Here is a 26,630-nt window from a genome sequence, read left to right on the forward strand (position 1 = left end):
TCGCGGGTGCTGCAGGTCTGGTTGCAACAGTCCCGTCGTACAAGGGGTTGAGGATCGTTTCCGAGTCGCTGTGGAATGTGCAGTGGTGTAATGCTCCCGCGGAGGGGCTTGGCTAGAATGGGGTCACCGCGGGTAATTCGTGCGAAACACGCATGCCAGCGTAACTCGGATACGACCTGGATAAGATTGATCCAGGGGCTGGGGATAAGAGTCGAGGCCTTTGATGGAATCCTCAGCCTGAACGATTAATGCCCAAGCAGCCCAAGCACGCCGTGGTCGCGGAAGGCGCGGGAGGCGATTTTCTCCAACAGAAAACAGAACCGTTCTTGCATGCCAGATCCTGCAAGGTAATCAGAAAAGAGCAGCGTCCGGGTTGCCCGTGCCAATGGATCTCGTCTTCAGAAGTTTACGGCAGACGAGCCCAAACTGGGAGCTTCTGGAATTATCGTTCTCTCCCGAAGCTCAAACAAGACGAGGAACGAACGAAAGGCAACGGTGACAGTTGGCCGGGTTTGCCCCACTGCTGAGGGTGAGCTGCCGTAGGCCCGGAGCGACTTCGATTCAGGTTCCATGATATTGTCATTTGTCACGCCAGAGAGAGCGGGGCGGGGCATTGCATCGTCCGTCCCTTCCAATGGGTGGATGATGTTGTGGCCTGCTGTTCTGGCCGTTTGTTTCGTAGTTCCCTTCTCATTGGCTCCTCGGCACGCATTCTGTTCGTCAGAAGGTTGCTTCAATGCGACCGTGGCGAAGATATCGAGATAGGCGCGAATAAATCAGGGGACTACAGACTCTTTCGTTGCGGTCGTCACCCGGCGATGTTGCACCCACTGATCTTCCTTTGCCAGGATGTGGATACGTCGTCCAGAACTCTGCTATGACTGGAGTACTCGATAAAATACGAGCAAACATGTCGATGAATCTGCCACGCTATTTGATAAATTACGATATCGATAAGCCAACTCACCTCGATGTTCTCGGCTTCGAAGTTCGAGTCCTCAAGGCAGTCGAGGTTTTGCCAACAGGGGTCTACAGCCGTGATCATGACTTGGAAGTTTGGAAGCTTGGAGCACGCGTTTCCATGATCGATACTTTCCTTAAGGTCGAGCACATCGGGCCCAGAAGGTCGCAACACCCTTTTTGTTTTGCTCTGTTACTTATTTGCGTCAAACCCCCTGCACAGCGGCCTCACGCGGTCACTCACCACACCCGGTGTGGCACACTGTCTAATCGTGGAGATTGGGACGATCATAATGAGGTCGTTGGATAACGTAATATCATTGCCGGATTAATCATGCCGACATTTTCCCCCTTTGCTTTTGCGAAAAACAGAAACATGGGGTTTTTTCCCCCTGCCACCTCAGCCACATGGTGTTCGCAGGCCTTAAGTTAGCCATGACCATCACCAGGCTCTTGTTTGACATCAGGCCCGTCAGAAACCCGGGAAGTCGGGCAGTGAGGATCCGGCAACGTAGATGAGGCGCCACAATTGTTCATCGCTCAGCCGTTTGCCAGAGCGGGAGTCCACTGCAAATCTGGATTATGCAGGCGGTTCTAGGGTGTTTCGGCATCGTCGTGCTTCGCTGGACACCGATTGTCACTCTGGTTACCCGCGTCAACGACACCTCCCGAGGATGGATAAGTGAGTCCGGGCCCTTTCGCCATACCGGTCTATAATTTCTGAAATTTCCTGGCGTCATGCCGTCCTCGACGCCTACACTGTGGCATCGTGCTACACACGACTCATCTTGGTAACCGAGCCATGATATGGACTTCTGGACCATGAGTAGCCTAAGATATAGCCGGGGTCATCTCACTTTAATGTCAGTTGTGGCGCGATACCCATTGGAGCCGGAAGAAATACCTACCTTAGGTAACCTACTTGTCCAATCGATCGCCGGTAGCTACTGCGAAATCAACACGACTCAGACCTATGCAATTGGTGATCCATGCCCTATCTCGGGTCAACATCCCTGGATACTCTTGCATGATTGCCGACACCAAGTCACACTCTCTGCGTGTTTGCTGAGCTCGTGTCTGCCCTATACAGTTGTTGTTTCTTTGAAAACTGCATACCAGTCCGCGAAAAAGGATTGTCCCCTTGAAAAGGACATGTATGAGTCTGAGCCTGTTGTGAGCGTGCCAATGGAGCGGACAAGACAACAAGAAGCAAAGCAAAGCGGGTTTGGTGGATTTGAACTGAGTGAGGTATCAACAGCCCTACCAACACGGCCGCTGTCGGGGGAACAAACTGGAAGAATAGGATGAAGGAGGAGGCAATGGGGTTCGAACATGGCGGAGTTGAGACCCTCGGTGGCTCGAGTCCCAGACCAAACAGTACCGGGGTAACCTCGAGACTGCAAAGGAGCAAAGGGACCACGGAAAAGCGTCATCTAGGCCCCGGGAGTGCATAGTTGAAAGGTGGAGTCTACTTTGGATGGACGACGAGATGACTGGAGTAGAAAGCGCGGTAGTGGGTTTTGTGGGAAGCCTAAATGCAGAGTGCCGCATGGCAACCTTGAAGGGCTGTGTGGGGGCGGAACGAGGTCAGGCCTGGTAAGACGCGACGCCGTGGGGGTGGGTCACTGTCTATGGGTATTTGCTGCATGGTGAACCAGTTGTTATTTCGTGTCTTGGTCATGGCGGGCGCGGTTGACGCGTCAATTCTGGGGGCCTTGATCAATTGTGACAGGCTTAGCCTCTTTTGGGGTTGGTTTTATTGTACTTTTTTTTCCTGAAGATATAGAATACAAGCAATACAGTCAAGCCAGCTCTCTGATCCTGACTCTCCATTGGCTCTAAAATTAGAATATGCAGCTCAGGCTCCTGTGACGAGTGTCGAGATGTAAAATGGCCTCCTCTGCCGCTAAGCCTGGTCCGATTTTCTATGGGCAGCTCATGTGTCGAGTGTAATTTTGGAAAATGGCCTCTCCCCTGCCGCTACAATTAATATGGTTGTTTATGTGCAGCTTCTGTGTCGACTTTCACAATGAAAATGGCCTTCTCTCTGCCGCTAAACCTGATCTGATTTTTTCGTGCTGCAGATGGGAGGCTTTTTGAATGACGTGCGTTTATGTCGAGGGGAGCTTTTTCATCTCGCACTGTTTCTGGAATTGGGTAGGTCGTGAGGTCGTGGCAAGAGATGTCAGATGCATTAGCTTGTGGCAGTGATAATGCAGGTTGGACAGTAGAGGCCTGAGCATGGAATTCTAGAATTGACGGTCCCTGAACTGAATGTGTATACAAGGACGGTTCTTGATCCAAATTATCTAACTTGACCGGATGTAAGGTCCAAAGTCGAAGGATGAAGTTGAGTCAAACGAGGTCACCCAAGGATTTGTTATGGAAGAGCTGAGATGGGGTAAGGCTGTTGTTATGCCAGGACGCCGCAGGACAAACCTTAATTATAGCCCAGCCAATCAGATAACACCATGGTGCCTGACTGAGAAGGTGAAGGTTTCAATCCTGGTTCATCATCATTTCTGTTGTTATCAAATTCACAAGGTTCAATGGGAAAGCATCTAACATCTGGAGCTTCTCCTTCATGTCTGTTTGCTACGTCATGCAAGGAGATAGTGCGAGTGTGACGCAGACATAGGCTCATCGTGCAGCGCACTAAGGGGTGAAAACGCGACTAGGCGATGCAAGGACAGATCAGGAGCAGATGCTGGACGTTCTATTTTAACTTCATACACTGTTCACTCCATTTAATTTTGAATGCCAGTATACAAAAGGCTTGGACGTGTTCTCCTGATTGTGAATGTCCTGGCTGATCGGGCGAGGTATAAGGACCGCCCCCCCCCAAAGTTTCGTTCCATCCTTTTTCTCCCACCATTCACAACTTTCATTCTTCGCCCTTTTCGATATTTTAATTCAAATATTGCGACCAAGAGGCTTTACCCAAAGTAAAAAGCGCTTCAATCGTAAAGTCAGATTTCCATGGGACTTGACCCCTCGCTGTCCCCACCCCTGGCTGCTTCTCCCCTCGCTGTCTTCATACTTCACTGTCTTCATCAGCTTGATGTCTCAACACTCTCGTGTCTTGGTTATCTTCCTTTTGCTTCTTCATCTTATACCATGCTGTCTTCGTTGCTTGGTATCATCTCAGCGGCATCACACCTCCCAGTCACTAGCACTTGCTTTCCATACACCTTGCATCAACAACACCTTACCACCCTCACATCTTGATGCTTTGAGGTGTTGGTGCTTTTACACCATTCACTGTTTCCCCCCGCCTCCTACTTTGCTGCCTTTACGCGCTTTTGCCGCTCATCACACATGGTCACATGGTCACTAACATTTGCAGACTCGCGACAAAATAAATCGCGCGCCCGCGCTCCTGGCCTTCGCGGCTTTTTTGCTCGGCTCCGCGTCAGCAACTTTTGGTCTGGTTGGCCCCATGGCGGCCATCAACGCTCTCGCGGCCGGCCCCCTGGCTGCCCTCCTCGCCGCCCTCTCGGCGGTCTTTTCGGCTTTTTCCTCGGCTGCCTCGGCGGTCATCGCTCTTTCGGTTCTCGTGGGTCTCTCGCTTTTTTCGGCCTCTGGTGCGCGCGGTCTCTGGTTTCGGTCTTCGGCTCGTCGCTGCTCTTGGGGGTTGATCCTCCTTATCGTCCTGCTCGGTCTTGTGGGTTCGGTTCTCGGCTCTCGCTGGGATCGTGGTCTTCTCGTCCGGCCGACTGGCATCGGGGCGCCCAACGGGGGTGCTCCTTTTACGATTCTCGGCTCGGCTGGTTCTTCGGTCCGGCGGTTGCGGGTTTACCGCAACAACGGCAAAGATGGTTACCTCCGCGGGATCGTCGCTTTTTTTTCGGACGGCACTGACCAGCGTGGCGGGGTCCGCAAGGACCAATTTGCGGAGCTCGCCCTGGACGACGGCGAGGTTATTACCGGGATGACACTCTGGTCCTCTTCGGCTTCCGGCTTCTCTCGTGGCTCTTCGGTCTCCCACGTGGCGCGCATCGACGTCACCACCTCGGCCCGCTCGTGGGGTTACGGCGCCGACAACACCGCCAAGTTGTCGGCCAAGGCTGTCTCGGTCGGTTCTGGTGTCCTCGTCGGCTTCCAGGGTCGCGCGGGCGACGATCTCGACCAGCTCGCGCCCATTTTCCTCAAGCCTCTCTCCGGTTCGCGCGTGGACGAGATCGTTTTTGATCCCATCGGGGGTTCGGATGGCCTCCGTCTCGTCACGCTTCGGGAAGGGTCGGCTTTGTGGAATGGCACGGACTATTCGTGGACCTTTTCGGGATCGGAGAGTCGGGAGGCTTCGACCTCCTTCATCATGGGTTTTTCCGGGAGCCTCAGCGTGGGCACGACTTTTTCTGCGGCCTTCCCAAGGATCGTCACGGCCGGCATGAACGCGGGCTGGACGTCGGGCAACACGGAGTCCCGCGACAGGAAATCCGGCACCGCCGCAAGCCTCTCCTGGAGCACGTCGATCGACTTGACGGTCGACAATCCGGCGGTCCAGTGCTCGGCAATGGTTTGGGAGGGACGGTTGAACATCGGTTGGTCGGGCGTCCAGACGGTCACGGCGGACGGAGCAAGCATGTCCTTCCCGGTCCTTGGCACGGTCCAGCACGTCGCATACGGCAAGGTCGAGACGGTCTGTAGTCCTCTCGTGGTGGACAGCAAACGGGCGGCTAAGAGATGGGCTGCTTGAGTGCCAGCTCTCCTCCCAGGAAGCGGTCGAGCCCGTGTTCTCTCTCTGGCTTGGTCTTATGGTTACGGTTAATAGATCTTTGTACATAGTCACTGAGGAGTGTGTGGCGTGGGATGGTTGGTGGGGTACACACCGTTTTGTCTTTCTTTGGCTTGGGCTCGGGTTATGGTTCGGGTCTGGGCAGAAGTATTGGGTTGGCGTTGTCCTGGTTAGAGTTGGCATAGGCTGGCATTGCCACTGATTGGTTGGCTTCAGGCACAGGACTGGAGTTTTGGTCGATGGTACTAGGCTCTCAACTACTCAATCATATCAACCCTTGAGTCCAAACACTTGCCTTGAGTCACATGTACACTGATGATGATTGCCTTCAATGATTGTGACTTACCAACGGAGTCAAACAGTTCAAGTCACTCGCTCTGGTAACAACATCACGTTTAGTATAAACCCTAGTTGCCCATCGTGCCTCATTTTTCCCACTTACATCTTCAGTCTACTTACCAATAGCAAATGGTTCGTTTGCTCTGTGGTTCTGAGAACAGTCGAATCGTTCAAAGTTGTACGAAGACTGAGTGCCTACCATGGTTTAAGCTTAACTTTATGCAGTATCAAGGGTTAAGGTACCTTATCAAGTGGCACTCCTGGGTTAATGGTAAATCCATTCGAATTATCTTGAGGACATCTTACGAGATGCAATATCACGTTGCGAAGCCGAACCAGTCTTGCTCCCAGCGTACAGTACCTGTATGTTTATTTCCCTTATCATGAGAGTGATCTTCGTCTCCCACCTCGGCCTCTGCAATCGGGGAAGGGCCTCTCCAGCATGTTAGTTCACCGCATGTGGAACAAACCTATCACTTGCTCTCTTCGCCAAGCTTTCCGAAGTCGCAGTCTAGGGCGGAATGCTCATTTGATCACTCAAGCCATCATCTGAGCTGTCTTCAAGGATCAAGCGTACTAGAACCACCTAAATAACAGAACCCAAACTCCTGGACATGGAACAGCTGGAATGCTTACATCAACTCTCGACCGGCGACCAACCCAATACATCCTCAAACCACTTGTCGTTCTCCAAATCCATCAAATCCATCCACGAAAAATCCTCCACATCCGGCACATTCCGTCCACTACCACTACTAATCCCGCCCTAATCCCCCCGACCTTCACAACCCGACCCATTTTCCTCTTGCCCCTGCCCCTGAACAGGAACAGCACTATCACCCATACTAGTAGTATGCCACCTCTCCTCAGCCCACACCCTAGCCCGCCCAAACAACCTCGCCATCGAACTGAACAAATCATTCCCACCCCCATTGCCACCCACGACCCCATCCCCAACCTCAACCCCGGCCGCCTCCACGCTCACCAAATTCATCTTCTCCCTCATCCGATCCAGCACCATCCGCAAATCCACCGTGTTCCGCACCGCACGCATACACTCCACCCCCGCCGGTTCAGCGAGGGGGTTCGTGGACAGGTGCTTCAGTATGGCGCTGCACCAGATACACTGGGCCCAAAAGTGCGCGGGCAGGCCGAGGCAGTCTGCCGGGGCGACGGAGTAGCGGGAGGAGGAGGAGGAGGAAGGGGGGCAGAAGACGCCAAGCCAGGAGCGGATGGATGCGGCACTGCGGTGGATGGATTCGAGGCGGGCGAGGTCTGGGCTGATGCCGATGCTGCTGCTGATGCTGCTGCCGGTGGGGAGGTGGTGGTGGTTGTCGAGGGGGTGGGTGGAGTTCGTGGACGAGGCAATCATGGAGGCGGCGGGGGCGGTGATGGTGATGGAGGGGGAAAGGAGGGCCAGGGCCGATTGGTCCAGGTAGATGGACGCGTGGTGGGTGTAGGCGAGGAGGATGGAAGTGATGGCTGCTTATCTTTTGTGTTATTGCCTGATTTCGACGTTGACGCGCTACTGGTCAAGATTCTTTGCGGAACTTGCCTTGTGGATGCGGTTCGATGGTGCTAAGCGAGTCTTGGAGTCCCTGCAGCTCGGCGCGCAGCGTGTTGAGGTATAGCAGGCTTGGAATAGAAGAAGTTGCGGTAGGAGGTGCCCTACTGAGGGACCGGTCTATCTCGTGCTGCTCCCGCACCTGTGCTGCCCGGTGTGTGATCAACTGCACTCGTACCTGAAATGCAAGTACTTCGTCCGTTGGACATGACCTGTTCGCCGTTATCACATTCAACGCGTCTTCCATCTGGGGCGTCCACCGCAAGGGGTCTATCCGCCCAAAGTGAGAGGAGATGCTAGTAGCGTACAGACTAATTAGCGACGGTATGATCTATCTGAAATGTCAAGGACGGCTGTGCATGCTGGGAGCTCAGTACAAAACATGCAAGCAGTGCTCGCTGCCGTTCCAGAAAAGCCTGAACCGTCTCGTCGCCGGTCTGATAATTCTCGGCGAAGCCCTGGGTACAGGCCACGATGGCCTGCACGTCGGGTCTGGACGGCTTGAACAGCCGCAGGTCAAATACCAGCGAGATGGCGAGCACCATCAGGCGGGAGAGGAGGTCCGCGCGACCAAGGAACGCGTCGGTGCTCCACGTGATATACGTTAATACTCCAAGCAACAGGTCCATGCTTGACTGGGCTTGCATCCAAGCAGAGCTGAAGACAAGGCGTTTAAACTCATCTATCCGGGGCAACCTTCTCTGGGTTGAGAGTGTGGTGACTGTGATGATAGCTTGAAAGAGGATTGGCCGGTCCTGGCGGAGCTGGCTAGCTGTCAAGGTAGAGGCCAGGCTTATAAAGGGGAAGTAAGGTAGCATCTGGGATCGGAAGAAACGAAGAGACCTTTCTGCCTCAGCCGGTGGCAAAGCAAGAGCTACCGCAGCGGGCGTGCGGCCAGTATCGATATTCGAGTTCGCACCTGCATTACCTGTAGTAGTGGAGTTGGTCGGGCTGGCTATTGACCGAGCAGTGGAGTTCGACATGCCGTCTTGGCCCAGCAAGAGACGCATGTCTGTCGGAGAACTGGAGCCAAGGAGCTGATGACAGAATGCATGGCGGTTGAGAGGACCTCAATTTTGGCTTCGAGCTGTGCGATACGGGCATCCGGGGTTGCGGCACTTTGAGCATTGCGCCGGCGAGCTGCGTCTGACGGCTGACAATCTTTCCCGAGGCGACGACATCTGCGCAGATAACGGATTGTCAGACATGCATATCCACACACCGACGAATTGACTCGAAGGAATCCACTGACCTTTTGCAACCACCACCGCTTGGATTTGAGACGCATCGACAATTCGTCTTGTAACATTGCATGCACGACTGACCATAGGTACTGCTGCGGCCAGTCGCTGCTCCACGTCTCTCCATATTGAAGTGGAATGTCGAGTCCGGATGTCCGCAGTAATGGCACTCCGCGTGAGTTTTCGGAGAGGTGTAAAGACGAGTGAACGGAACAGAATCCGGCGGGGTATCCGGCGGAGGCCGGCGTTCTTGGTTATTAAATGTCATCTGAGACGGAGTTGGCTTGCCGAATTCCGGTCGCAGTAGGATATAAGTGTCGGCGTGAAATAGCGGGCTGGTGCGCGCCAACATTGTCGAATACCCCATCTTATGGACCCTGAGAATAAAGCATGATGAAAAAGACCGTTCTCATCACCGGTTGCAGCTATGGCGGAATGGGATCCCATCTCGCCGAAGCTTTTCACGCCCGAGGCTTCCACGTATTCGCGACGCTCCGCAACACAGCAAAAGCCGGAGCCCTTGCCGACAAGGAGGGCATCGACATTCTCGACCTCGAAGTAACCTCAGCTGAATCCGTTCAATCATGCGCAAAAGCTGTTGGAAAAATCACCGGCGGCTCCCTCGACGTCCTCGTCAACAATGCCGGCGCCGATTTTACCCTCCTGCTCTTGGACACGTCCATCAACGATGCCCGAAGGTTGTACGATCTCAACCTCTGGGCGCCGCTCGCCGTGACGCAGGCCTTTGCTCCAATGATCGTCCAGGCCAAGGGAGTCATCTGCAACGTCTCGTCGGTTTCGTCCATCTGCAACTTCGCCTGGGCGGGTAAGTAACCTGGAACGCAGGGCCTCGAGCTGCTCACCTTCCTGAATATTGTTGACTTAGTTGTCCCCATCCAGGAATATATGCAAGCTCCAAGTCGGCGCTCAACGTCCTCTCCGAAACCCTCCGCGTCGAGCTGCAGCCGTTCGGCGTGCGCGTCCTGACCGTCATGCTCGGCGGCTGCGCCACGAATGCGCACGCCGGAATGCCGGACCTGGTGCTGCCTCCGGGCTCGCGGTACCAGCCGATCTGGGAGACGATCGATCGGCAGAAGAAGGGGCTGGTGTACAAGAACAAGCAAGATCCAGCTGTGGCGGCGAGGAATATCGTCAGTGATGTTATTGGCGGTCGGCAGAGTTATGTGTGGCGCGGGGCCTCCTCGACCCTGTGTTGGTTCTGCTCGACGTTTATGCCGAATGATGTGTTCGTGAAAATGGTGAATGAGAGAAAAGGGTTGGATATGCTGGCGGGGAAGAAGCACTGAATAAGGGTCCTGATGCTTTCCCAAATAGGCTAGCGGAGATGGCTAAATTTTCTGGAATTGCGGGTCAAGGGATTCCGGGGAGCGTTGACGTCTGACATTCACAACCCTATATGAGTGATAGCATGCTTTTCAACCAACCCAAGCCCATCAATGAACACTTTCTTGAATCCGTTCCGGGCGCCATCTCGAAACGAAGCAGAGTGGTTCTCGGCCGGTGTCGCCTCTTCCTTCCCAGATGTTGGCCTCGATGAGACGGGGACGGAAAGCGAGTCAAGCAATCCCAAACTCTGCGGAATTCGTGGGCCGGATGCCAAACCAGGTTGCAAAGTCTTCCATGTTCCCAAAACGAACGCTCCTCAACGGGCCGAAATCGAGGTTGTAGGAGACGACTTGGCGGCGCAGGACTTGACAGACCAGGTTCTCGTCTTTCAGTATCGCGGCAAATTCCATGCAATTGATCATGCAAGTGCAATACATAGACGACTTGTCACTTTAGCTTTCAGGTGCGGTGGCTGACGTGACCCAGCAATGCCCTCATTCTTCATATCCGCTGTCGCAGGGCATCCCGTTCGACATCGAGGACTTCGGCATCGTCCTCAGCGCGGGGCTGACGTGTCCAAAACATAACTGGTCATTTGACTTGTTTTCGGGCAGGGCGGATCGCGGCAACTACAAGCTCAAAGTTTGGGAGGTTCAGCTGCGCGACATCGTTGGGACGCAGATCGATGACAAAGAGGTGTGGGTGCGAAGGAAGCCCAGGATTGGGTGAGACCTTCCCAATGAGGGGGTCGTACAACACTGGAGGGAGATGGCCCGGAAGGATTGCAGCCAGCAAATATATATCCGCGGGGACGCTTTAGGCAAGATGATGGGATCCTACGTTGTGGTGTGTCATTAACAGGCTTGGTCGATACGCTTCCAGCATTATCCGGAACGCTGGCATCTAGAAGCGTAACCAGGAATCGGAGTGAAGATGGTTGTTGAGGAAGCCAGACGGGGGCCAATTCCTGGATATAGTGCTGAGGAGACCTCATGTTGTTATGGAACGGCCAATACAACAGGACTCTGTACCCGCTCCCCTCGGTCGCGCCTCTCAAGTTCTGGAAGCCCAAGCCCTATTCGCACAGGCACACGCACGTCAGTCACCATGAAACTATTCGTCGTGTGTCTTTTTAGCGCCCTTCAACTCGTCCCGCGAGGACTTGGTCACCGTAAGTTGCCGGTGTACCAGCATCTTGGCTGCAGAGAGGGCCACGGCTGACCTGAACTCTTCTTCTAAGAGATACACGGAATACTACTCGTAAACGGCACGGAAACACCAGAATGGAAATACGTCCGGTATCGTCCCCCTCATACCAGGCCATGCCCTTAGAACAGATGATTACTCTAACAAATAGACCAGCGACGTTGGTCCCGCATTCGACTATGTCCCGGGTTCATACCCCGAGGGGCACCAGTTCCCCAAGACGCCGCCGCAGATGGACATCAACCACCCCGATATCACCTGCGGCAGGCGGGCGTTTGAGTCGGCCGCCACCACCGATACAGCCGATGTGCTGGCCGGGTCCGAGGTCGGGTTTCGGGTCTCATGGGACGGCAACGGAAAATACGGCAGTTTCTGGCACCCGGGCCCAGCGCAGATCTATCTGTCACGCGCCCCCGACGATGACATGAAGCATTACCGAGGCGACGGGGACTGGTTCAAGATCGCGTACGGTGGGCCAGTGGGGAATAATGAGTGGCTGCTTTGGGGGAAGCCCGAGGTAAGTTTCTCCTCCGAGCCACTTGATTACGGTATCTTCAGGGACATGGAAGGCTGATGATATGGTACTCGAACTGATCAGTTCAACTTCACCATCCCACCGACGACACCGCCGGGCAAATACCTGATGCGCATCGAGCAATGGATGCCCACCCACTTATTCAACTACAGCCAGTGGTATGTCAACTGCGCTCACATTCAGGTCCACGGCCCGGGCGGAGGGACACCAACGGGGTTCGCACGCTTCCCGGGGACGTATGACATCGATGACCCTGGTAAGACAAAACGTTTTCGTTTAATGTTGGGTCAGAACCACAAGCTCTTTAAAACTGACTAGGTGTTGTGCTGTGTCAGGTCTCCGGATACCCGTGAACCAATTCGTCAATGGCGGATATGTGCCGGACGAGGAGATGAGATTGCTCGAGTATAAGCCCCCCGGGCCGGCCGTCTGGACTGGGTAGCGGCGAGGCAGTAACTCTATCTGTCTCAGACCCTACTCTCGCTGCTGTTGGCATGGCTAGATTTCAACTTCTTGTCCACATTCGAGGCTAGTTACAGATTCCTAGCCAAACCAGATACATCTCCCGATTAGCAGACGCAAGAGCTGGGCCGTAGCAGACACTCTTTTAAGACTTCTGATCTGTTCTGGGCCCTGTATTGACATACCAGGTACAAACCGTGACCAGCGCCTAACTGTCTGCTTTAGGTGCCATCCTGACACAGTCTTAGCACAAAGGCGAGAATGACAGGATACGAGTGCCGATGGAGTCGAGTCGAACACTGAACTCCTTATTACCATCCCTGGATATAAAACAGACACCTCCATAGCCTACTGGAGGTTGGCACTCCAAATTCGTCCTGTTATCCTCATTGCATGCAGATGCCCCTCTATGTTCTGCCTTAGATTACGACTCGCCGAAGCCCTTGTATGCGGGCTTTGAGGTCTCACCCCGGGTGGCCCCTTTCATACCGGGGCGTGGGTGAACAGGTATGAAACCGACTCGCCTGCACAGGGTTAGCATCCATGGGCAAGAAATAGGAGAGAAGTGTATCTTCGTACCGTTGTGGGTACGGCGGATGGCCTCTGCGATGGTGGGGCTGATGTCAATAACACGCAGCTTGGGACACTGGGGATGGTTAGTTGACAATGGACGAACCACGCATAGGACTCAATGTCAAAATAGACCTACCCGCTCGACCTTATCTCCAAGAGGGACCGTATTTGTGACAACGAGGGCCGAAAGAACACTGCTATTCAGTGTCTCAATGGCGTTGCCGGACAGAATGCCATGTGTGACCAGGGCGAGGACCGACTTGGCGCCGTTCTCCTTGAGCACGGCGGCTGCTTTCACCAAGGTGCCACAGGTATCCGCCATGTCGTCTGTCGCCAGTCAAACTCATGCATCGCGACCCTTGAGATTTGCACAATAGGAGTTTTAGAAGGAAGAGGCACCTACCAACGAGAATGGCAATCTTGTCCTCAACATTACCAACAAGAACCTGAAAAAGTCCTCATCAGTTTGGACCTACAGCGTCGACCTACACAGCTATGCTTACCATGCGGCCAACAACGTTAGGCCGGGGGCGCTCCTTGTGGATCAGGGCGAACGCAGTGTTCAGGTGGTCGGCAATTGATGTCGCACTTGAACCCTGTCAGTGTGAGGTAGCTCGGCTACAGTTGGAGCTACTGACCGCTTTGCGCCGCCGGCATCAGGGGAGACAATGACGCAGTCTTCTGTCTTAAAATTTTCCCTGATGTAGCGGAGGAAAGACGGCTCGGCATACAAGTTGTCCACTGGATGGGGTTAACGATCAGCCTGCTGGCGCATGACGTTCGGCAACGTACCTGGCACGCTGAAAAAGCCTGGACAGAGATAGTCAATAAGAATCGCACATCCATAACCGACTGTTTGCAGCACTAAGGGTAAGAAGTAGGGAGGAGCAATTCCGTACCTTGAATCTATACTCCCTGTCAGCATGACGCCCAGATACGGAAACTAGCGGCCTGTATACCCACCTGAGAAGCATGCAGGTCCACGGTTATGATGTCTACAGTCTGAGTCAGTTCTGCAGAGAAAGAGATGGAGAAGAGAGAAAGTGCGTACGGTTAGCACCGGCCGTCTGCAGCATGTTCGCGACCAACCGAGCGCTGATGGGTGCTCTGGACTGGACCAGGGTCAACAGGAGGTCTTAAAGCACACAAACACTGTGCTGCGCCATACCTTGTCCTTCTTATCTTGCCGGGCATAAGGAAAGTTTGGGCTGGCAGACCCAGCAGTCAGCATCGGGCTCGTCGGTGCGTGGATGAGTGCTGAGTGGTGCGCGCATGAAGAGGCTCACATGACGGCCGTTATCCTCCTGGCACTTCACATCCAATGTCAGCAACCTCCAATAGAGCATCCCAGTGTGTGCCTGCCTCCTCCTACCTAGCAGTTCGGCATGCCGAGATCATGATCAACAGCTCCATCAACCCTTCGTTAACGTCGCCCGTGGTGGTGGACTGCACAATGAAGACATCCTCGTCGCGGACCGACTCGCCGACTGTGAAGGAAGTTTCTTGGTTGGAGTAGTTGAGAGAAACGGTCCGGGCGACCTCAATACCGAGTCTGGGCAGGAAGGTGGTGTTAGCAGCGGTCCTGGCTCGGGGTCAAGGCCGAAGTTGTGGGCGGCTCTCTTGTCGGGTTTGCTCGACATACCGCTTGGCGATCTTGTCGCTCAGCTCGGGGTGGCTGCGGCCGCTGATCAACTTGATCTCGTTTGCCATTTCGGCGGACATGGTGCAAGGAGTTTGGGGCGACTGTCCGGCGACAGAACCACCAACTTTTCTTTCCCTGCGTCCTGCAGCTGTTAGCGGGAAACTTGGCTGCGGGGCAGTGACATGGGCTGTGGCGCGTACAGGGGTAGAAGGATTTACAAGATGTCGGCACGGTGAGCGAGACCAAGGCCAGAGTTCGGGGGATGATGAGGGTGTTATGCGGCCAATTCGCAGTCGAGGTATGCGCTCGCAGCGATTGGAAAGGCTGATACGCTCATATCGGCAGAAAAAGTTGAAAGAAAGCGGGTGGAGATGGGCCCAGGCCGTGCTTTCGAAGGTACCTGGTCGCGGTACCCTCTTAGCCGAACCTGAGATCGTGCGTCCAATCTTATCGATAACAATTGTAGCGTTACATTGCACGTGAATGGGTTTCAGCACGGATGGTCTCGCCATTGGCCATGCAACAAACGGAGATTGGATCTTGACGAGGAACGACGAAGATTGCGACAATCACAGTAGGGGAGCTCCACTAACACTACACAGCCTCAACCAGCAGATCCCGCTTTAGCTGCTGAGATAGGACGCTGAACACTTGGAGAACGCAGCCTCCAAGTCGATCTGCTAAACTAAGTCAAGAGGCAACAGGTGGCGTGAGAAAAGGGGAGAGAGTAGAGGGCTTGTACGAGTTGATGGTTGAACGTCAACGAATTGGATGTAGTTAGCGTGCCAAGGCCCTTTAGGCTTCGCGCCTCCGGGCGAAATAAATTCCATCCATCCATGCAACAAACATCCCGTCCCGGTTGATGAGAGGACTCGGTGATTGTGCGGCTCAAAACATGAGTTTTGAGTCTCAACTGATGTGTTTTACTTGGCGGCTGCTGTACTTCTATGCATACGGCCACGCGAATGCAATGGACCCGACCCCATGAACGAGCATTCGTTTCCTCGAAAAGGAAGACGGACGGCCCTTCTTCTGTCCGCGGCGTCGACTCAAAAAACAATGACATGTCGAATGGGGCTGAACGCCATGCACTTACATCCTCCCAATAACTCACAAAGCAGCATCATCACAACCCCCCAATCTGGGGCAGAGGACTCGATCCCGGCCCTGGCCTCTCATCCAACACCTCCTCCCCCGTCGGGCCGCTAACCTTGACGCCCTCCAGTGACGCCTGGTCGTCGACGTTGTCTGCCTGCTTGTCCACCTGGCCACCCTCCCCAGTCTCCTGGCTCTTTAAGCTACTGGCCTTGCTCACGTTCCGACTCTCTGGATCCTCCATCCTCAAGCCGAGGCGCTTGTCCGCCGTTGGATCCTCGTCATTCCCGCCCTTCCAGTCGGCCGGTTGCATCTGAGGTACGGGACTATCTTCTCCTGGCTCGTTGATGGCCACCCCTGATGCAGCCTCGCCCCCAGTATCAGCCTCGCCAGTCCCCGCGACGCGCCAAACCACCGACAACCTGTCTAGCGCCCTGGTGCCTCGCTGGCTGGAGCCCTTGATGCCATCCATCTTGTCCCAGTCCATCTCGAAGACCCCGCTGTCGTCTGCCTTGCCGCCTTGCTCGGGCCCGTTGCCTTCGAAGAAGACGTTGAACCATACGTGCGCCACAGCGGTGACCATGGTCAAGCCCACGCTGGCGTGAGCACGGTTCCTACGCTCGACAGAGATGTTGACATCGCTGTTTGAAATCCGGATTGGGCTGGCTGGCTTGAATATGACGGCTTGGCCGCCAGGCTCGGCAGGGTCGGCGAAGGAGATGGCCTTGTGGAGGTTGGTCGTCGATTGGGAGCGCGACTCGTCTTTACCCGGGAGAGAAGCCCCGCTTGAAGGAGTCTGCGACCTTTCCGGCAATGCAATGGTCTTACTCCTCGGCGCCGTTTCTGCCATTTCGTCACTATGGGCAGATTTCGATCTGCGCCTGGACAGTTTCCGCATCAGGCCGGTAGTTCGTGACGCCTTTAACTTCTTTGAGGAACTCCTTGAAGGCATCCCCAGCTTGCTGTCGCCGTTGCCATTTCCGCTGCCGTTGCCGCCGTTGTTGTCGTTGGTATTAGCCCCTTTCGTGATGTCCTTGTAGTCCGCCTCCTCCACCACCTCCCCCTTGTCGTCTGCTCCGGCCTTGACCCCATACCCCGCCATATCCTGCACAAAGTCCACCATCCCTGCTCCTCCCGGGGCGCCAGCCTCAACCACAACCCTCTCCTCCCTCTTGAAGGTGTGAAACACTTTGATCTTCTTACCCTCCTCGACGAACCCCTCCACAGCGACCTTGACGCCGTGCCTCAGCCCCCAGACATGCACCTCAACAATCTCGACCGGCCGATCAACATACTTCTTCCCGCCCTTGGTCCACCGATCCACATAGCTCACCCACCGGAGTTGACTGGGAATGGACACGCCGGCTCCGAAACCAGGCCTCATCCGCCGCTCGGTAAACCGCGCCAGCGCGTCCTCGGCCGTCCACCCGCACTCGGCAATCAGATAGCTGCACGCCATAGTACCAGACCTACCCTTGCCGGCCTTGCAGTGCACCACGACGACCCTCTCTCCTTTACCGTTCCCAACATCCATTTTCCCCGCATCCCCATCCCGACCACCACCACCACCACCCTCCCTTTCCATATCCGTGCTACAGCCACCACCTTCCCCATCGGCGGCGGCAGCAGCAGCAGTATCAAGCGGTCCACCATCCAACCACCTCCTCATCCCCCCCACAATCCCCGGGACTAGCCCAAACGGCGGCGGGTGGTGGTCCGGCCAGGGGTAGTGGCGTATGCGCCCGTAGACGGCCTCGTCCGGGTACCCCGTGCCCTCGGCGCGAAACTCCCATATCGCCCAACCGTCGCCGTGCTTGGCGTCGAGGAAGGAAACGAGGCGGTCGAGCGGGTTGCGGTAGGCGCGCTGCGGGTATGTTTGCGAGGGACCGGACCTGCAACAGTCAGAATATTGAACTGTTTTACTTTTTGTTTGCTCGGTTTGGAGTTGGATGAGGATTGAGCAGGACAGACGTCGCGATGAGGTTTGATGTCACATAGCACAGGTCGAGACCGGTCTCTTGGTGTTTTGCGCGGGGTCCAGCAACGATTTGGCGGAGGATGGAGGCCATGGCTGGGGCTGAAGGGGAAAGAGAGCTGTGTATGGAATGAGATGGTGGCAGCCAAGGAGTCGCGTCTGTTACACGCTCTCGATATGGGATGAATTGGCAGTTGTGCTTGGGTGTTGTTTGGTTACAGGGAAGGAACCACAAGGTCTGGACCCATGAGCCCCCAGCGACGTCATCAGCCCGGAAGTGGGGCTTCGATGGAGGCCTTGGCTCAAGTCCCTTCGGCTTCCCCAAACGCAAATCCTAGACTTACAGAGTCGGGGCGGGAGCTGCATGTTGAGCGCTGTATAGCCCAGCCGAACCAGAAAACCTCTTCGCATGGTATAGCATCGTCATGGGACTGCAGTCGTCGGGCCAATACAGGTTAAGACATTGTAGTACAGTGATGATAAGGTCAATACCAATAATAACCGAATCCGCTTCTGTCTGAAAGCGTCCCTCAACTCCGCAGGACTAGGTCTAGGCTACAAAAGCAAGCCAAGTCCAGATGAAACCCAGCCGATACCTTCCCAGCACACAAGCGCACCTCCTTTTCCCAGTCCGCCGGACATCCGCCGTCCGCAACCATTCTCCCTCTCGAATAACTAATTGACACCCCGCGGCACAATATAGCAAGCTCCCAAATATCTCGGAGAGCGCGCCCGCCAAATGGGTGATGTGCTTATGGCCGCATGTATAGCGGAAAGCATTCTTGTCGTGGATTCGGATTTATCTCTCCGGCCGCTAGCCACTTAAGACGTCTTCTTAGGAGCCGCAGCGCCGCTGGTGTACTTGTTGACGTGGGTCGCAGCGTAGAACTTTCTCGCGCCGCCCTTCACGCTGTCCCAAACCTGGCGGGCAGCAGGGGGCGTGCCCTGGGCACCAACGAGGTTGTCGATGCGGGCCTCGATCTGCGAGAACGAGTTCTGCACATGGCTGCTCTGCGCGAAGCGGGCGCGCAGGAAGGCAGTGTAGACGGCGAGGAGAATCCACGACCGGCGCTGGAAGAGAATGGCGCCCAGCAGCAGGCGGATCCAGAGCAGAATCTCAAGGGTCGAGACCACCGACATCGAGGAGTCGTAGTACCGCTTGACGAACTGTCCGATGGCATCCGAAGCCGGGTGCTGCGTGTACTGGGGCTTGGCGCTAGGAGAAGCGCCATCGGCCGGAGCGATCTTCTGCGGCGGGAAAATGGTGGGGATCAGGGTCGCGCGGATGTAAGTGGCGACGTGGAAGACCGAGTAGATGCCGTATGGGAGAAGGGCAAGCGTGTACTGGGGCATAACGAGCCAGACGAGGGCCAGCACTGAGGAATTACCAGGTCAGCAACGCACAAGACCGAAAACGAAGCAGTTGGGAGCACTTACAGAGATACTGCACATTCTCGTCGGAGAGATAACCCACAGGACCGTTAGGTAGCTTCGCTCCCGTTTTCTGACGAGCCCGCCATGTCTTGTAGACGACTATGCCATAAGTCCCGGCAGCCGAAATGAAGGCGAAACGGTAACAGAACTGCGCCAGGCGTCCATAGTAATTCATGCGGATCCAAGACAACGTGTATCGGAAGATGCAAGTCAGGAGGAGTGCGTGTCTGCGGAGGAAAGGAATGTCAGCAAGGGTACTTGAGCCACTTGAGCATTGGAGCTTCCGAGGGGCCAGGTAGCGTGACCACCCGGGCTATGGCAAGGTGCGGAACGAGCGCCTCGTCATAAACATTCGCAAGCTATCGTCCGACTTACCCAGCGAACCACGCGACTGTGTGTAGAGACGGGGTCAGTTATGCGATTCGCCGTATCACGGAGGCCAGAAATGCACACGTACACTGGAGCGTCGTGGCCACTCGTTGCAGCCTCTGGACCAGAGGCATGTCGGCTGGCGGCGGCGGAGCCATTGCAGCGGGGTTCTTGCTAGACGGTGATGATGTTTTTCGGTTGTTGGAAATGTGATTCCGTGCGTAGACGAAAGAGCTGTAATGCAATGCTCTGTCTGATAAAGCTGCCGAAGGTGGCCGGGTCTGTCTTGTGTGGGGACGGGGAAAAGGTGGTGCTTTTGCCGGGGATTCGGCGATGGTCGGTGCGCTGCGTCACTGCCTCGAGCAAGTGCAGGGGTTGAAGCAGGGTAGGTGCAATCGCAGGGCTGCTCTTTTGGCGGTCAAACACGTTCCGAATGATGCCGATGGGTTTGGACTTTGACAGTTTGTTGTCGGCAAGCTTGCAGTCAGCAGAAACGTTCAAATTGAAGAGAGACAAGATCGGGAGAGAAGAGCAGGTGAAACTTGACAGCTTTCCTCAAACGACAAAGAGCTGCCTTGGTTCGACCCTTATCGTCACAACCTCCACTGTCGTCATCACCCTTCAGCCCTCGAGGACCCCACACAGGAGCATGTCTTGGCAGAGAACAGTGGCCAAGAGTCCATGAGACCAAGCAAACCGAGAAACAATTTCAGTTGATATCAGAACCTGTTCGGCTGTTATTGGCTTGAAGAGCGCTTCCCTGAATGGCACACGCCTTGAATGCAGTGCCTTGGCGCTTCGAGCATGTATATGCGGCAGACTCGACAGCCGAACCTCGGAGAGCGCTTTCGAAAGTGAAGTGGGACCAGCACTGTTGTGACCACAGTTCGCCTCAACTTCTTTGCACTTTGGCCTAAGGGGATACGGAGGAGTCAGAGTGTGAAATAGGAGCAAACCTCTACTGAAGATGAGTATACCCCCCTGCTTTGCTGCCGGCCGTGTCGAACGCAGGCTCGGCATATAGGGGTCAAGCTCATGGCCTGCATCCGCGCTTCATCCATGTCTTGTGAGTCTACGGAAAACCAACCCGTAAACCATAACCACGAACCAACCCTTTTATTGCTATCAGCCCTGACCTCATAACTCCAGATAACTGCGACCTCGCGAGTCAAACGCCAGTCCCTGAGCCCAAAGCATCCGCCATTATACCCAGCTCTCCGTTGACGGCAAGGGCCAGCCAACATCATCCCTAGCTGCCACACCTGGCTCCGCAAGCCGAGATGAGGTCCTTGTTCGGACATACTCAAGCGGCCTGGCGAGAATAGCAGCATAAACCCGTTCAACGCTCGGCGTCAACGGCGAAGACGCTCTTCCGTTGGAACCCCGCGAGTCCGATGCCGACGACTCTGTCCTGCGGAGCGACTGGACTCGACCAAAGAGGGGTCTTGCAGGTCCATGCGGCGCATTAATGGGCCCATGAGCGTCGGGTTTGTTCATCTTTGCGCCCAAAGCCGGCGTCATGGCAGGCTCATGTCGCTGCGGCGCAACTTGTGCTGTTGATCCCGGAGGGCTCGGCTGGTCCTTGACGATATAGCTCACGATGGCCCGGTCCAGGGCGGCGTTCGCCTCCTTCTCGACCTCGTCTGCTCGTTTCTTGGCCTTACGGCGGCGGCTGAATAGGTAGAAACCAAGCACCGACAACAGACACGTCCCTACCGCCGTGACAACGATGGCGATGATGAAGATGGTGACTGACAGTTGTTTGCCCATGCCGGTGTCTCGAGTCTTTTTATTTTTTTGTGTTTCGCCCGTGTCAGTCGGCATTATGCATAAGCTGATGGTGTCAAGACGCACCTTCGAACCAGCAGAAGAATCCGCGTTCAGTATGGCGTTGACTGTTGGTGCCTGAGCGGAGGCGATTGCGGCAGAGGCTGAGGTTTGAGCAGCCAACACTGCCCTAGACGCAGAGGCTGCGGTAACAGCAGTCGCGCTGTATAAGTCCTCCAGGGGTGCCATCAGCTTGCTTGGAAGTTGAGATGGTAATTTCACTAGCAGATGGAAGTGCTATGCGCAAAGCGTTGCTCTTCGAACAGGCTGCCCGAGTCATTCGGCCTGGAAGCTGGGCGCCACGTGAGGGATTACAGGACCCGGTGTAAGCTTCCGGACGACGTTCTGTAAGTGTGACATGAGTGAACGTGGGCCTCGGGCAGCTGTTGGAAAAGATTCTTGGTCCACGCTTCTCCCAATGACGGTTGAGCGACGTTTTGTTTGCGCTGTAGCGAGGCGAAAATCATGTGCGCGCGCTCTTCAGACCCCCATAAAGACACTCGTCGCTGCGTCGGACCAACATCCAAGAAATCTCCAATAATGGGTTCAAGATAGTGAGTATCCAGTCCTAAAGTTGGTGGGGTCAATTTGCAACATCCAAGTCCGGTCGGCAACAGCGCCATATGAAAGCCTGATCGAGATTGCGGCGCCTTCAAAGGAGACCAGATGAACCAGGCCGCACAAGATCCTATCCGGCTTACTCCGTAGATGATGGCGAAACTGTGAAGCCAACCGGCTGGTCACTTGACCGAGTCAGCGGGTGCCAGATAGGAGCGTCGCTGAATATCTCCGCAAAAGAGAAGGAGCAACGGCAGACTTCCGCATCGTCCCATCTTTCAACGTTTGCCTCGGCGGTGGGGTCGGCCGTGTCACACGCAGTTGAAGTGTGTCTGCAAACAGCTGGCTGGGCAGGGTTCAGTCATTTGACCATGAAGCCAACATTCCTAGCGGCTGTCATTCGAGTTGGGTGTTTTGGTTCACAAGGCGAAGCCACAGTCGTCCTTCATCGCGCGCCTCGCATGGGACTCGTAAAGCTGAGGCCGAGATGTTTGCGCAATCGCAGCAATTGAGCTCGACGTCACCAAAGGAGGCAGGCCAGGGGATCCGTGAAAGGGTCGTCATTTGCACCGTCAAACTCGTTCCCTGCCTTCCAGGCAGCGGGATCGGCGCCACAAATGGATCGACCAAACGCGTTCCGCACGTGAGCTACGGGTAATTTCTCCAAGAGAACGCTAAAGAGATTCCATTAACAACCATCGAAGAAATGGAATGCCCAAGGGAGAGTTGAAACAGAAAACAGATGGATGTCGTGAAGTCGGGGCTTCACCTGACAGATCCCCTCCAAATACGGGCCGCTAAATGCCCGTCTGCCAGCTGTCACAGCGACAATGCTGCTGGAGCTCCGCAGCCATGAGTTCGCGCCCCACTTGCCTGCATTGTAGCCTCATCCAACATACTTCAAAATCTAAACCTCCTTCCTCGAAAACACCTCCATTGAAAACAAAGGTTGACTGCATTTTCAGGCATCTTATCACAAGTCGATTGGTCACACAAGAAGCCCAAACAACCAAGATGGCTACGATCGGCACGCTCCAACGGGTCTCAGCAGCCTCCCTCTCCAAAATTCTTCTCGCCGCCCAGGAAGCTGCCGCAGCTGGCGACCCAACCATCGCCGTCATCGACGTGCGGGATGATGGTTCGCTTTCCTAACCCCAGTAATTCTAGAAAGTGACTTACGTTCCGCAGATTACATTGGCGGCCACATCAAGGGCTCCCAAAATGTTCCCTCCCGCACCTTGGACGCCATGCTCCCGACCTTAGTCCGGCAGCTGCAGGACAAGGAGACGGTCGTGTTCCACTGCGCTCTCTCGCAACAGCGGGGGCCCTCGGCCGCGTTGAGGTATATACGGGAGAGGGAGCGGCTTCTCGCTTCGAAGAAGGCGCGGGAGGACCGAGTCGTTGTGATTGGGGAGAAAGAGAAGGAGGACTGTACTGCTTCTGCTGCTGGTGTTATCGCTGGTGCTGCTGCTGAGGAGAACGGCCCGAAGGAGCAACAGGTGCTTGTCCTTGACCGCGGGTTCGCGGGGTGGCAGGAGCTTTACGGCACCGACGAGCGATTGACCGAGGGGTATCGGAAAGAGTTATGGGAGGATGGGTATTAGGGATGAGGACTTCGCTCCAACCCGCATTTGCGAAGGCCTTGCTCCAGCAGCAAGGCAGGTGCACTGCCAGTAGCAGGCAAGTACCCACCCAGCAGCAAGGCAGGCTTTTTAAAAGTTTACCGACCGAGACTCGATACCCACCGGACCTCCGCTTGCGTACTACGAACGGAGCATCAATAATTGCGGATTTGTTGCGTCAACAAGTTAACCAGTGCCATCCGACAATTGCGCTTCATCTCGACTCGATTCCAACTGGTCCTGTCGGACATGCACTCCCATTCCTTTCTATACAGTTCATGAACGATATCCGATTCCGACAAGACCCAATGTCGACCCCTTCGCGCACAGCTCGGCCTCCGACCTGAACCGAACACCAAGCACATCACCAACAACGCCGTTGGCCAATCCCAACCATGGCTTGGCAAGACCACCACGCTCTCCATGAAATCCAGTGGCCGACTCTGGTGCCCACCGTTTTTTGCGAGCCCATTGCCGTTGGCGGGCCACACGGTCTGGGCTTCAACTTTTCCGCCTGGCCCATCCTGGTGCCTGCAGAGGAGGGAGTGCACATGTGCTACACGCACGACGAGCGGTTCCGCGGTACGTGTCTCAAGGAAGGCTTCTGTGGTATCAACGAATCCTTCCGGGAACAGTTCGGCTACGACTGCCCACAGCAGACCGTCCAGTGTGTTATCGTCAAGGACGCCACGGACCAGCAACATGCTCGTGCCAAGATTGGAGGTAACAAGGTTGGCTGGGCCATGTGGATATGGCGATCCAAGATCCTTGGTTACCTGTATGTTTTTTTTACGTTATCGTGGCTCTCGCCAGTTGCTTCGCACCGCCGGAAAGGGATCAGCGCGAGAAGAGGACGGGATAAGGAGAGCTTCCGAAGTAACGATGCAGAGGTATTGGGTGTCATGATCCCAGTTATGACCGCGGTGGTTGTGGATGTCGTGTGTAGATGTGGACTTGTGGCCTGGGAAGCAAACGGTTCCTGCGCTGGCATGGAGCAAAGTGACGTTGCTGGACTGATTAAGGGGCGTCGCGACGATGAAGAGTGTGGCCAAGATTGAGTTGCGGTTCGGAGGAGATACGTGAGCCAAGAGAATGTCATGAAGCTGAGGCCTGAGATAGCCAAGGGCCGGGGCGGTGATATAAATTGTGAAATTGGCCGTCATAAATTCGTTAACTAAATGAATTGTGTTTACTATATTACAGTCCGTTGCTGGGGATGGGAAAGTCCGCTTAGAAGGGGACGATGGGAACTTCACGAATTCCAATGTCCTGTCTTTTCACGAGGTGACAGTTACACTTGTTGATCCGGCTGTTGTACATCTGAATTCAAGTGCCCTGTCTGATTGTAGATGCCGCCTTACGGGTGAATATTCCTTTCTGGATCATCACCTCCACTCGCATTTATCGAAGAGCGTCATGCATTCCTCGAGCGCGAGGCATTTTCAAAAGAGGCGCGGGATTATTGGCAGCTTTTTGAGTGAGAACAGTTCGGCTTTGACATGGCGGTCGCCCAATTCAAGCACATGAGCGCACATCATTGAGGAAGATCTCCGCCATCGAGATATTCGTGCCCCATCGAAGTCAGCATCATAAGGTCGTCTTTTCGTGTCCTGCCTGCTGTTTGGGCGCGAGAAACTCGTGACGGCTGACTCGAGCTTGAGTTTCACGCCGTGCCACCAAGTGATCCTACGACCTGGCGCCGTCGAAGGATGACAAGGCAACAATATCACATTCCGCCACGAATTTCGGGGGAAAGATGCCAAGACTTTGACCGGGACAGATCGCTGCAAAGCCATCTTCATGTTTGGTTTTGTAGCGTGTCATGATGAATTTTTCTATGGATGTTGCGGGTTCATGGGAAGTATGTGTTCGTCGGCTTTTGCGGGTCGACCCGGCCCGGCCGCCCGGGGCAACTGGCCTGGCAGCGCCGCGCCCCTGGATTAGTACAACACCACTGAACGCGATTCCCAGCAATGCGGATATCGATGCGGCACAGGATCTCAATCATCCCCACTCCGGGCTCGGTTTACATAGGCTTCAAGTTGTTGGCTCAGGCCCAGTATTGTAGCAGAAGTGGGACCGGATGGATACCAGGTGACGGGCCTGCTCGGACTCGCTGCTCGGACTCTCCAACTTTTGTCCAAACAACCTAAATGAATCTATCACGCAGCTGCGCGAGTCCATCTCACGAGTTTAGTGGCCGTGCTCTGAATTTTTAGTAATCCGCCGCATCCTTTTCCAGGTAACCGATTCAGAGTCCAAGACCTACCGTCATCTACAGGCCTATGGTAGGTAACCCTCTAGATATCATGCTAACGTGGCTGAAGATTCCTACCTAGTCTGCTCCATCATACCTGTTCCACAAGTCGTGCTGAGCATCGGTCAACATCTCCTAGAGAGCTAGCACTGCCAGTGCATCAAGGCATCACCACCGGACAGCACGGTGGAACTGTCTAGGAGGAATTCAGTCCGATCAGGCAACTACCTTGAGATCTATGCGAAAAAAACATCGCCAATCCAGACACGTTGGAGGACTCATCGCTCACGCATCTTGTATATATGAGCCATGGACACTCGGTCGAGTTTCCAACGATGTGCACCGGCAAACCTCAACGACCTCAAACCCGCAACAGCAGACACATCCAATATTTTCTTCCACTTCAGTCACTACATCTCCTCCCAGCCCTCCCGCGTGAACAGCCTCAACCCGTCGCACCAAGACATTCTCGCAACAATGTCGAGCAACAACTCGGGAAACTCCTCGCGCAACTGGGACGACATCCTCAAGCACGGCTCGGCGCTGAGCATCTTGAAACCTGATGTTGCCTTTTCTGGGACCAGTTCGGGCAGCACCTCGGGCTCGACTTCGGGTGGCCCGTCTGGCGGCTCTTCTGGTGGCAGCACATACCCGTCTGGCGGTGTACGTTGTCTTCCTGTGTGCAGAATCTCTATGATGAAGCTCATGCTAATGGTCCGGTGTTAACAGCAGACCTCTGGAAGCACCACTCAACGCTGATGAGAAGGGGGTGCATTTCCTCGTCTTTCAACTCTTTCCATCTCCTGGATGAATGGGTCTTTCTCTACTTGGTGATTTTGGGAAGCGACCACGGTGCTGTTTTGGCTGGGCGGTCGTTCATTGATTT

General features: G+C 55.0%; 14 protein-coding genes across 14 annotated transcripts; 8 read left to right on the forward strand and 6 right to left on the reverse strand.

Annotated features, from left to right (window-relative positions):
• Positions 1-3,825: 3,825 nt before the first annotated feature.
• Positions 3,826-4,334, forward strand: N657DRAFT_272719 (uncharacterized protein). The gene has a single exon (XM_062786560.1). The coding sequence runs from the start codon at positions 4,022-4,024 to the stop codon at positions 4,295-4,297; it is 276 nt and encodes a 91-aa protein (XP_062649397.1). The 5' UTR covers positions 3,826-4,021; the 3' UTR covers positions 4,298-4,334.
• Positions 4,335-4,399: 65 nt separating this feature from the next.
• Positions 4,400-5,726, forward strand: N657DRAFT_662121 (uncharacterized protein; the record flags this gene model as incomplete). The annotated part of the gene is made up of 1 exon (XM_062795124.1): positions 4,400-5,726. The coding sequence occupies one exon, from the start codon at positions 4,400-4,402 to the stop codon at positions 5,657-5,659; it is 1,260 nt and encodes a 419-aa protein (XP_062649398.1). The 3' UTR covers positions 5,660-5,726.
• A 948-nt stretch (positions 5,727-6,674) lies between these two features.
• On the reverse strand, positions 6,675-8,969 carry N657DRAFT_654238 (uncharacterized protein; the record flags this gene model as incomplete). The annotated part of the gene is made up of 6 exons (XM_062794488.1): positions 6,675-6,792; positions 6,832-7,344; positions 7,589-7,897; positions 7,953-8,638; positions 8,671-8,782; positions 8,854-8,969. The coding sequence occupies 6 exons, from the start codon at positions 8,967-8,969 to the stop codon at positions 6,675-6,677; spliced, it is 1,854 nt and encodes a 617-aa protein (XP_062649399.1).
• Positions 8,970-9,165: 196 nt separating this feature from the next.
• Positions 9,166-10,611, forward strand: N657DRAFT_642372 (NAD(P)-binding protein). The gene is made up of 2 exons (XM_062792329.1): positions 9,166-9,668; positions 9,743-10,611. Exons 1-2 carry the CDS (start codon positions 9,236-9,238, stop codon positions 10,147-10,149), a joined length of 840 nt encoding a protein of 279 aa, XP_062649400.1. The 5' UTR covers positions 9,166-9,235; the 3' UTR covers positions 10,150-10,611.
• N657DRAFT_567946 (uncharacterized protein) lies at positions 10,300-10,918 on the forward strand (the record flags this gene model as incomplete). The annotated part of the gene is made up of 2 exons (XM_062788549.1): positions 10,300-10,615; positions 10,653-10,918. 2 exons carry the CDS (start codon positions 10,300-10,302, stop codon positions 10,916-10,918), a joined length of 582 nt encoding a protein of 193 aa, XP_062649401.1.
• A 378-nt stretch (positions 10,919-11,296) lies between these two features.
• Positions 11,297-12,372, forward strand: N657DRAFT_654241 (lytic polysaccharide monooxygenase; the record flags this gene model as incomplete). The annotated part of the gene is made up of 5 exons (XM_062794489.1): positions 11,297-11,360; positions 11,430-11,487; positions 11,552-11,912; positions 11,994-12,186; positions 12,266-12,372. The coding sequence occupies 5 exons, from the start codon at positions 11,297-11,299 to the stop codon at positions 12,370-12,372; spliced, it is 783 nt and encodes a 260-aa protein (XP_062649402.1).
• Positions 12,373-12,875: 503 nt separating this feature from the next.
• N657DRAFT_678719 (phosphoribosyl pyrophosphokinase) lies at positions 12,876-14,687 on the reverse strand (the record flags this gene model as incomplete). Its single annotated transcript, XM_062796100.1, has 14 exons — positions 12,876-12,916; positions 12,972-13,038; positions 13,102-13,292; positions 13,369-13,411; positions 13,469-13,553; positions 13,604-13,706; positions 13,758-13,775; positions 13,865-13,871; positions 13,929-13,960; positions 14,017-14,077; positions 14,134-14,173; positions 14,252-14,275; positions 14,338-14,517; positions 14,608-14,687. 14 exons carry the CDS (start codon positions 14,685-14,687, stop codon positions 12,876-12,878), a joined length of 972 nt encoding a protein of 323 aa, XP_062649403.1.
• Positions 14,688-15,466: 779 nt separating this feature from the next.
• N657DRAFT_613665 (phosphatases II) lies at positions 15,467-17,883 on the reverse strand. Its single transcript, XM_062790418.1, has 3 exons — positions 17,674-17,883; positions 16,629-17,594; positions 15,467-16,529 (listed from the first exon to the last, which is right to left on the reverse strand). Exons 1-3 carry the CDS (start codon positions 17,769-17,771, stop codon positions 15,734-15,736), a joined length of 1,860 nt encoding a protein of 619 aa, XP_062649404.1. The 5' UTR covers positions 17,772-17,883; the 3' UTR covers positions 15,467-15,733.
• Positions 17,884-18,213: 330 nt separating this feature from the next.
• Positions 18,214-19,997, reverse strand: N657DRAFT_642379 (uncharacterized protein). The gene is made up of 4 exons (XM_062792330.1): positions 19,569-19,997; positions 19,487-19,502; positions 19,115-19,338; positions 18,214-19,053 (listed from the first exon to the last, which is right to left on the reverse strand). Exons 1-4 carry the CDS (start codon positions 19,612-19,614, stop codon positions 18,500-18,502), a joined length of 840 nt encoding a protein of 279 aa, XP_062649405.1. The 5' UTR covers positions 19,615-19,997; the 3' UTR covers positions 18,214-18,499.
• Positions 19,799-20,591, reverse strand: N657DRAFT_273335 (uncharacterized protein). Its single transcript, XM_062786561.1, has one exon. The coding sequence runs from the start codon at positions 20,498-20,500 to the stop codon at positions 20,102-20,104; it is 399 nt and encodes a 132-aa protein (XP_062649406.1). The 5' UTR covers positions 20,501-20,591; the 3' UTR covers positions 19,799-20,101.
• A 92-nt stretch (positions 20,592-20,683) lies between these two features.
• On the reverse strand, positions 20,684-21,250 carry N657DRAFT_569110 (uncharacterized protein; the record flags this gene model as incomplete). Its single annotated transcript, XM_062788639.1, has 1 exon — positions 20,684-21,250. The coding sequence occupies one exon, from the start codon at positions 21,248-21,250 to the stop codon at positions 20,684-20,686; it is 567 nt and encodes a 188-aa protein (XP_062649407.1).
• Positions 21,251-22,879: 1,629 nt separating this feature from the next.
• N657DRAFT_569374 (Rhodanese-like protein) lies at positions 22,880-23,469 on the forward strand (the record flags this gene model as incomplete). The annotated part of the gene is made up of 3 exons (XM_062788658.1): positions 22,880-23,003; positions 23,054-23,265; positions 23,344-23,469. The coding sequence occupies 3 exons, from the start codon at positions 22,880-22,882 to the stop codon at positions 23,467-23,469; spliced, it is 462 nt and encodes a 153-aa protein (XP_062649408.1).
• A 413-nt stretch (positions 23,470-23,882) lies between these two features.
• N657DRAFT_678723 (uncharacterized protein) lies at positions 23,883-24,349 on the forward strand (the record flags this gene model as incomplete). Its single annotated transcript, XM_062796101.1, has 2 exons — positions 23,883-24,265; positions 24,322-24,349. 2 exons carry the CDS (start codon positions 23,883-23,885, stop codon positions 24,347-24,349), a joined length of 411 nt encoding a protein of 136 aa, XP_062649409.1.
• A 1,704-nt stretch (positions 24,350-26,053) lies between these two features.
• N657DRAFT_678724 (uncharacterized protein) lies at positions 26,054-26,503 on the forward strand (the record flags this gene model as incomplete). The annotated part of the gene is made up of 2 exons (XM_062796102.1): positions 26,054-26,407; positions 26,474-26,503. 2 exons carry the CDS (start codon positions 26,054-26,056, stop codon positions 26,501-26,503), a joined length of 384 nt encoding a protein of 127 aa, XP_062649410.1.
• Between the last annotated feature and the right edge of the window lie 127 nt (positions 26,504-26,630).

Source organism: Parathielavia appendiculata (assembly GCF_033297405.1).
Source record: "Parathielavia appendiculata strain CBS 731.68 unplaced genomic scaffold N657scaffold_3, whole genome shotgun sequence".
Taxonomy (NCBI): Eukaryota; Fungi; Ascomycota; class Sordariomycetes; order Sordariales; family Chaetomiaceae; genus Parathielavia; species Parathielavia appendiculata.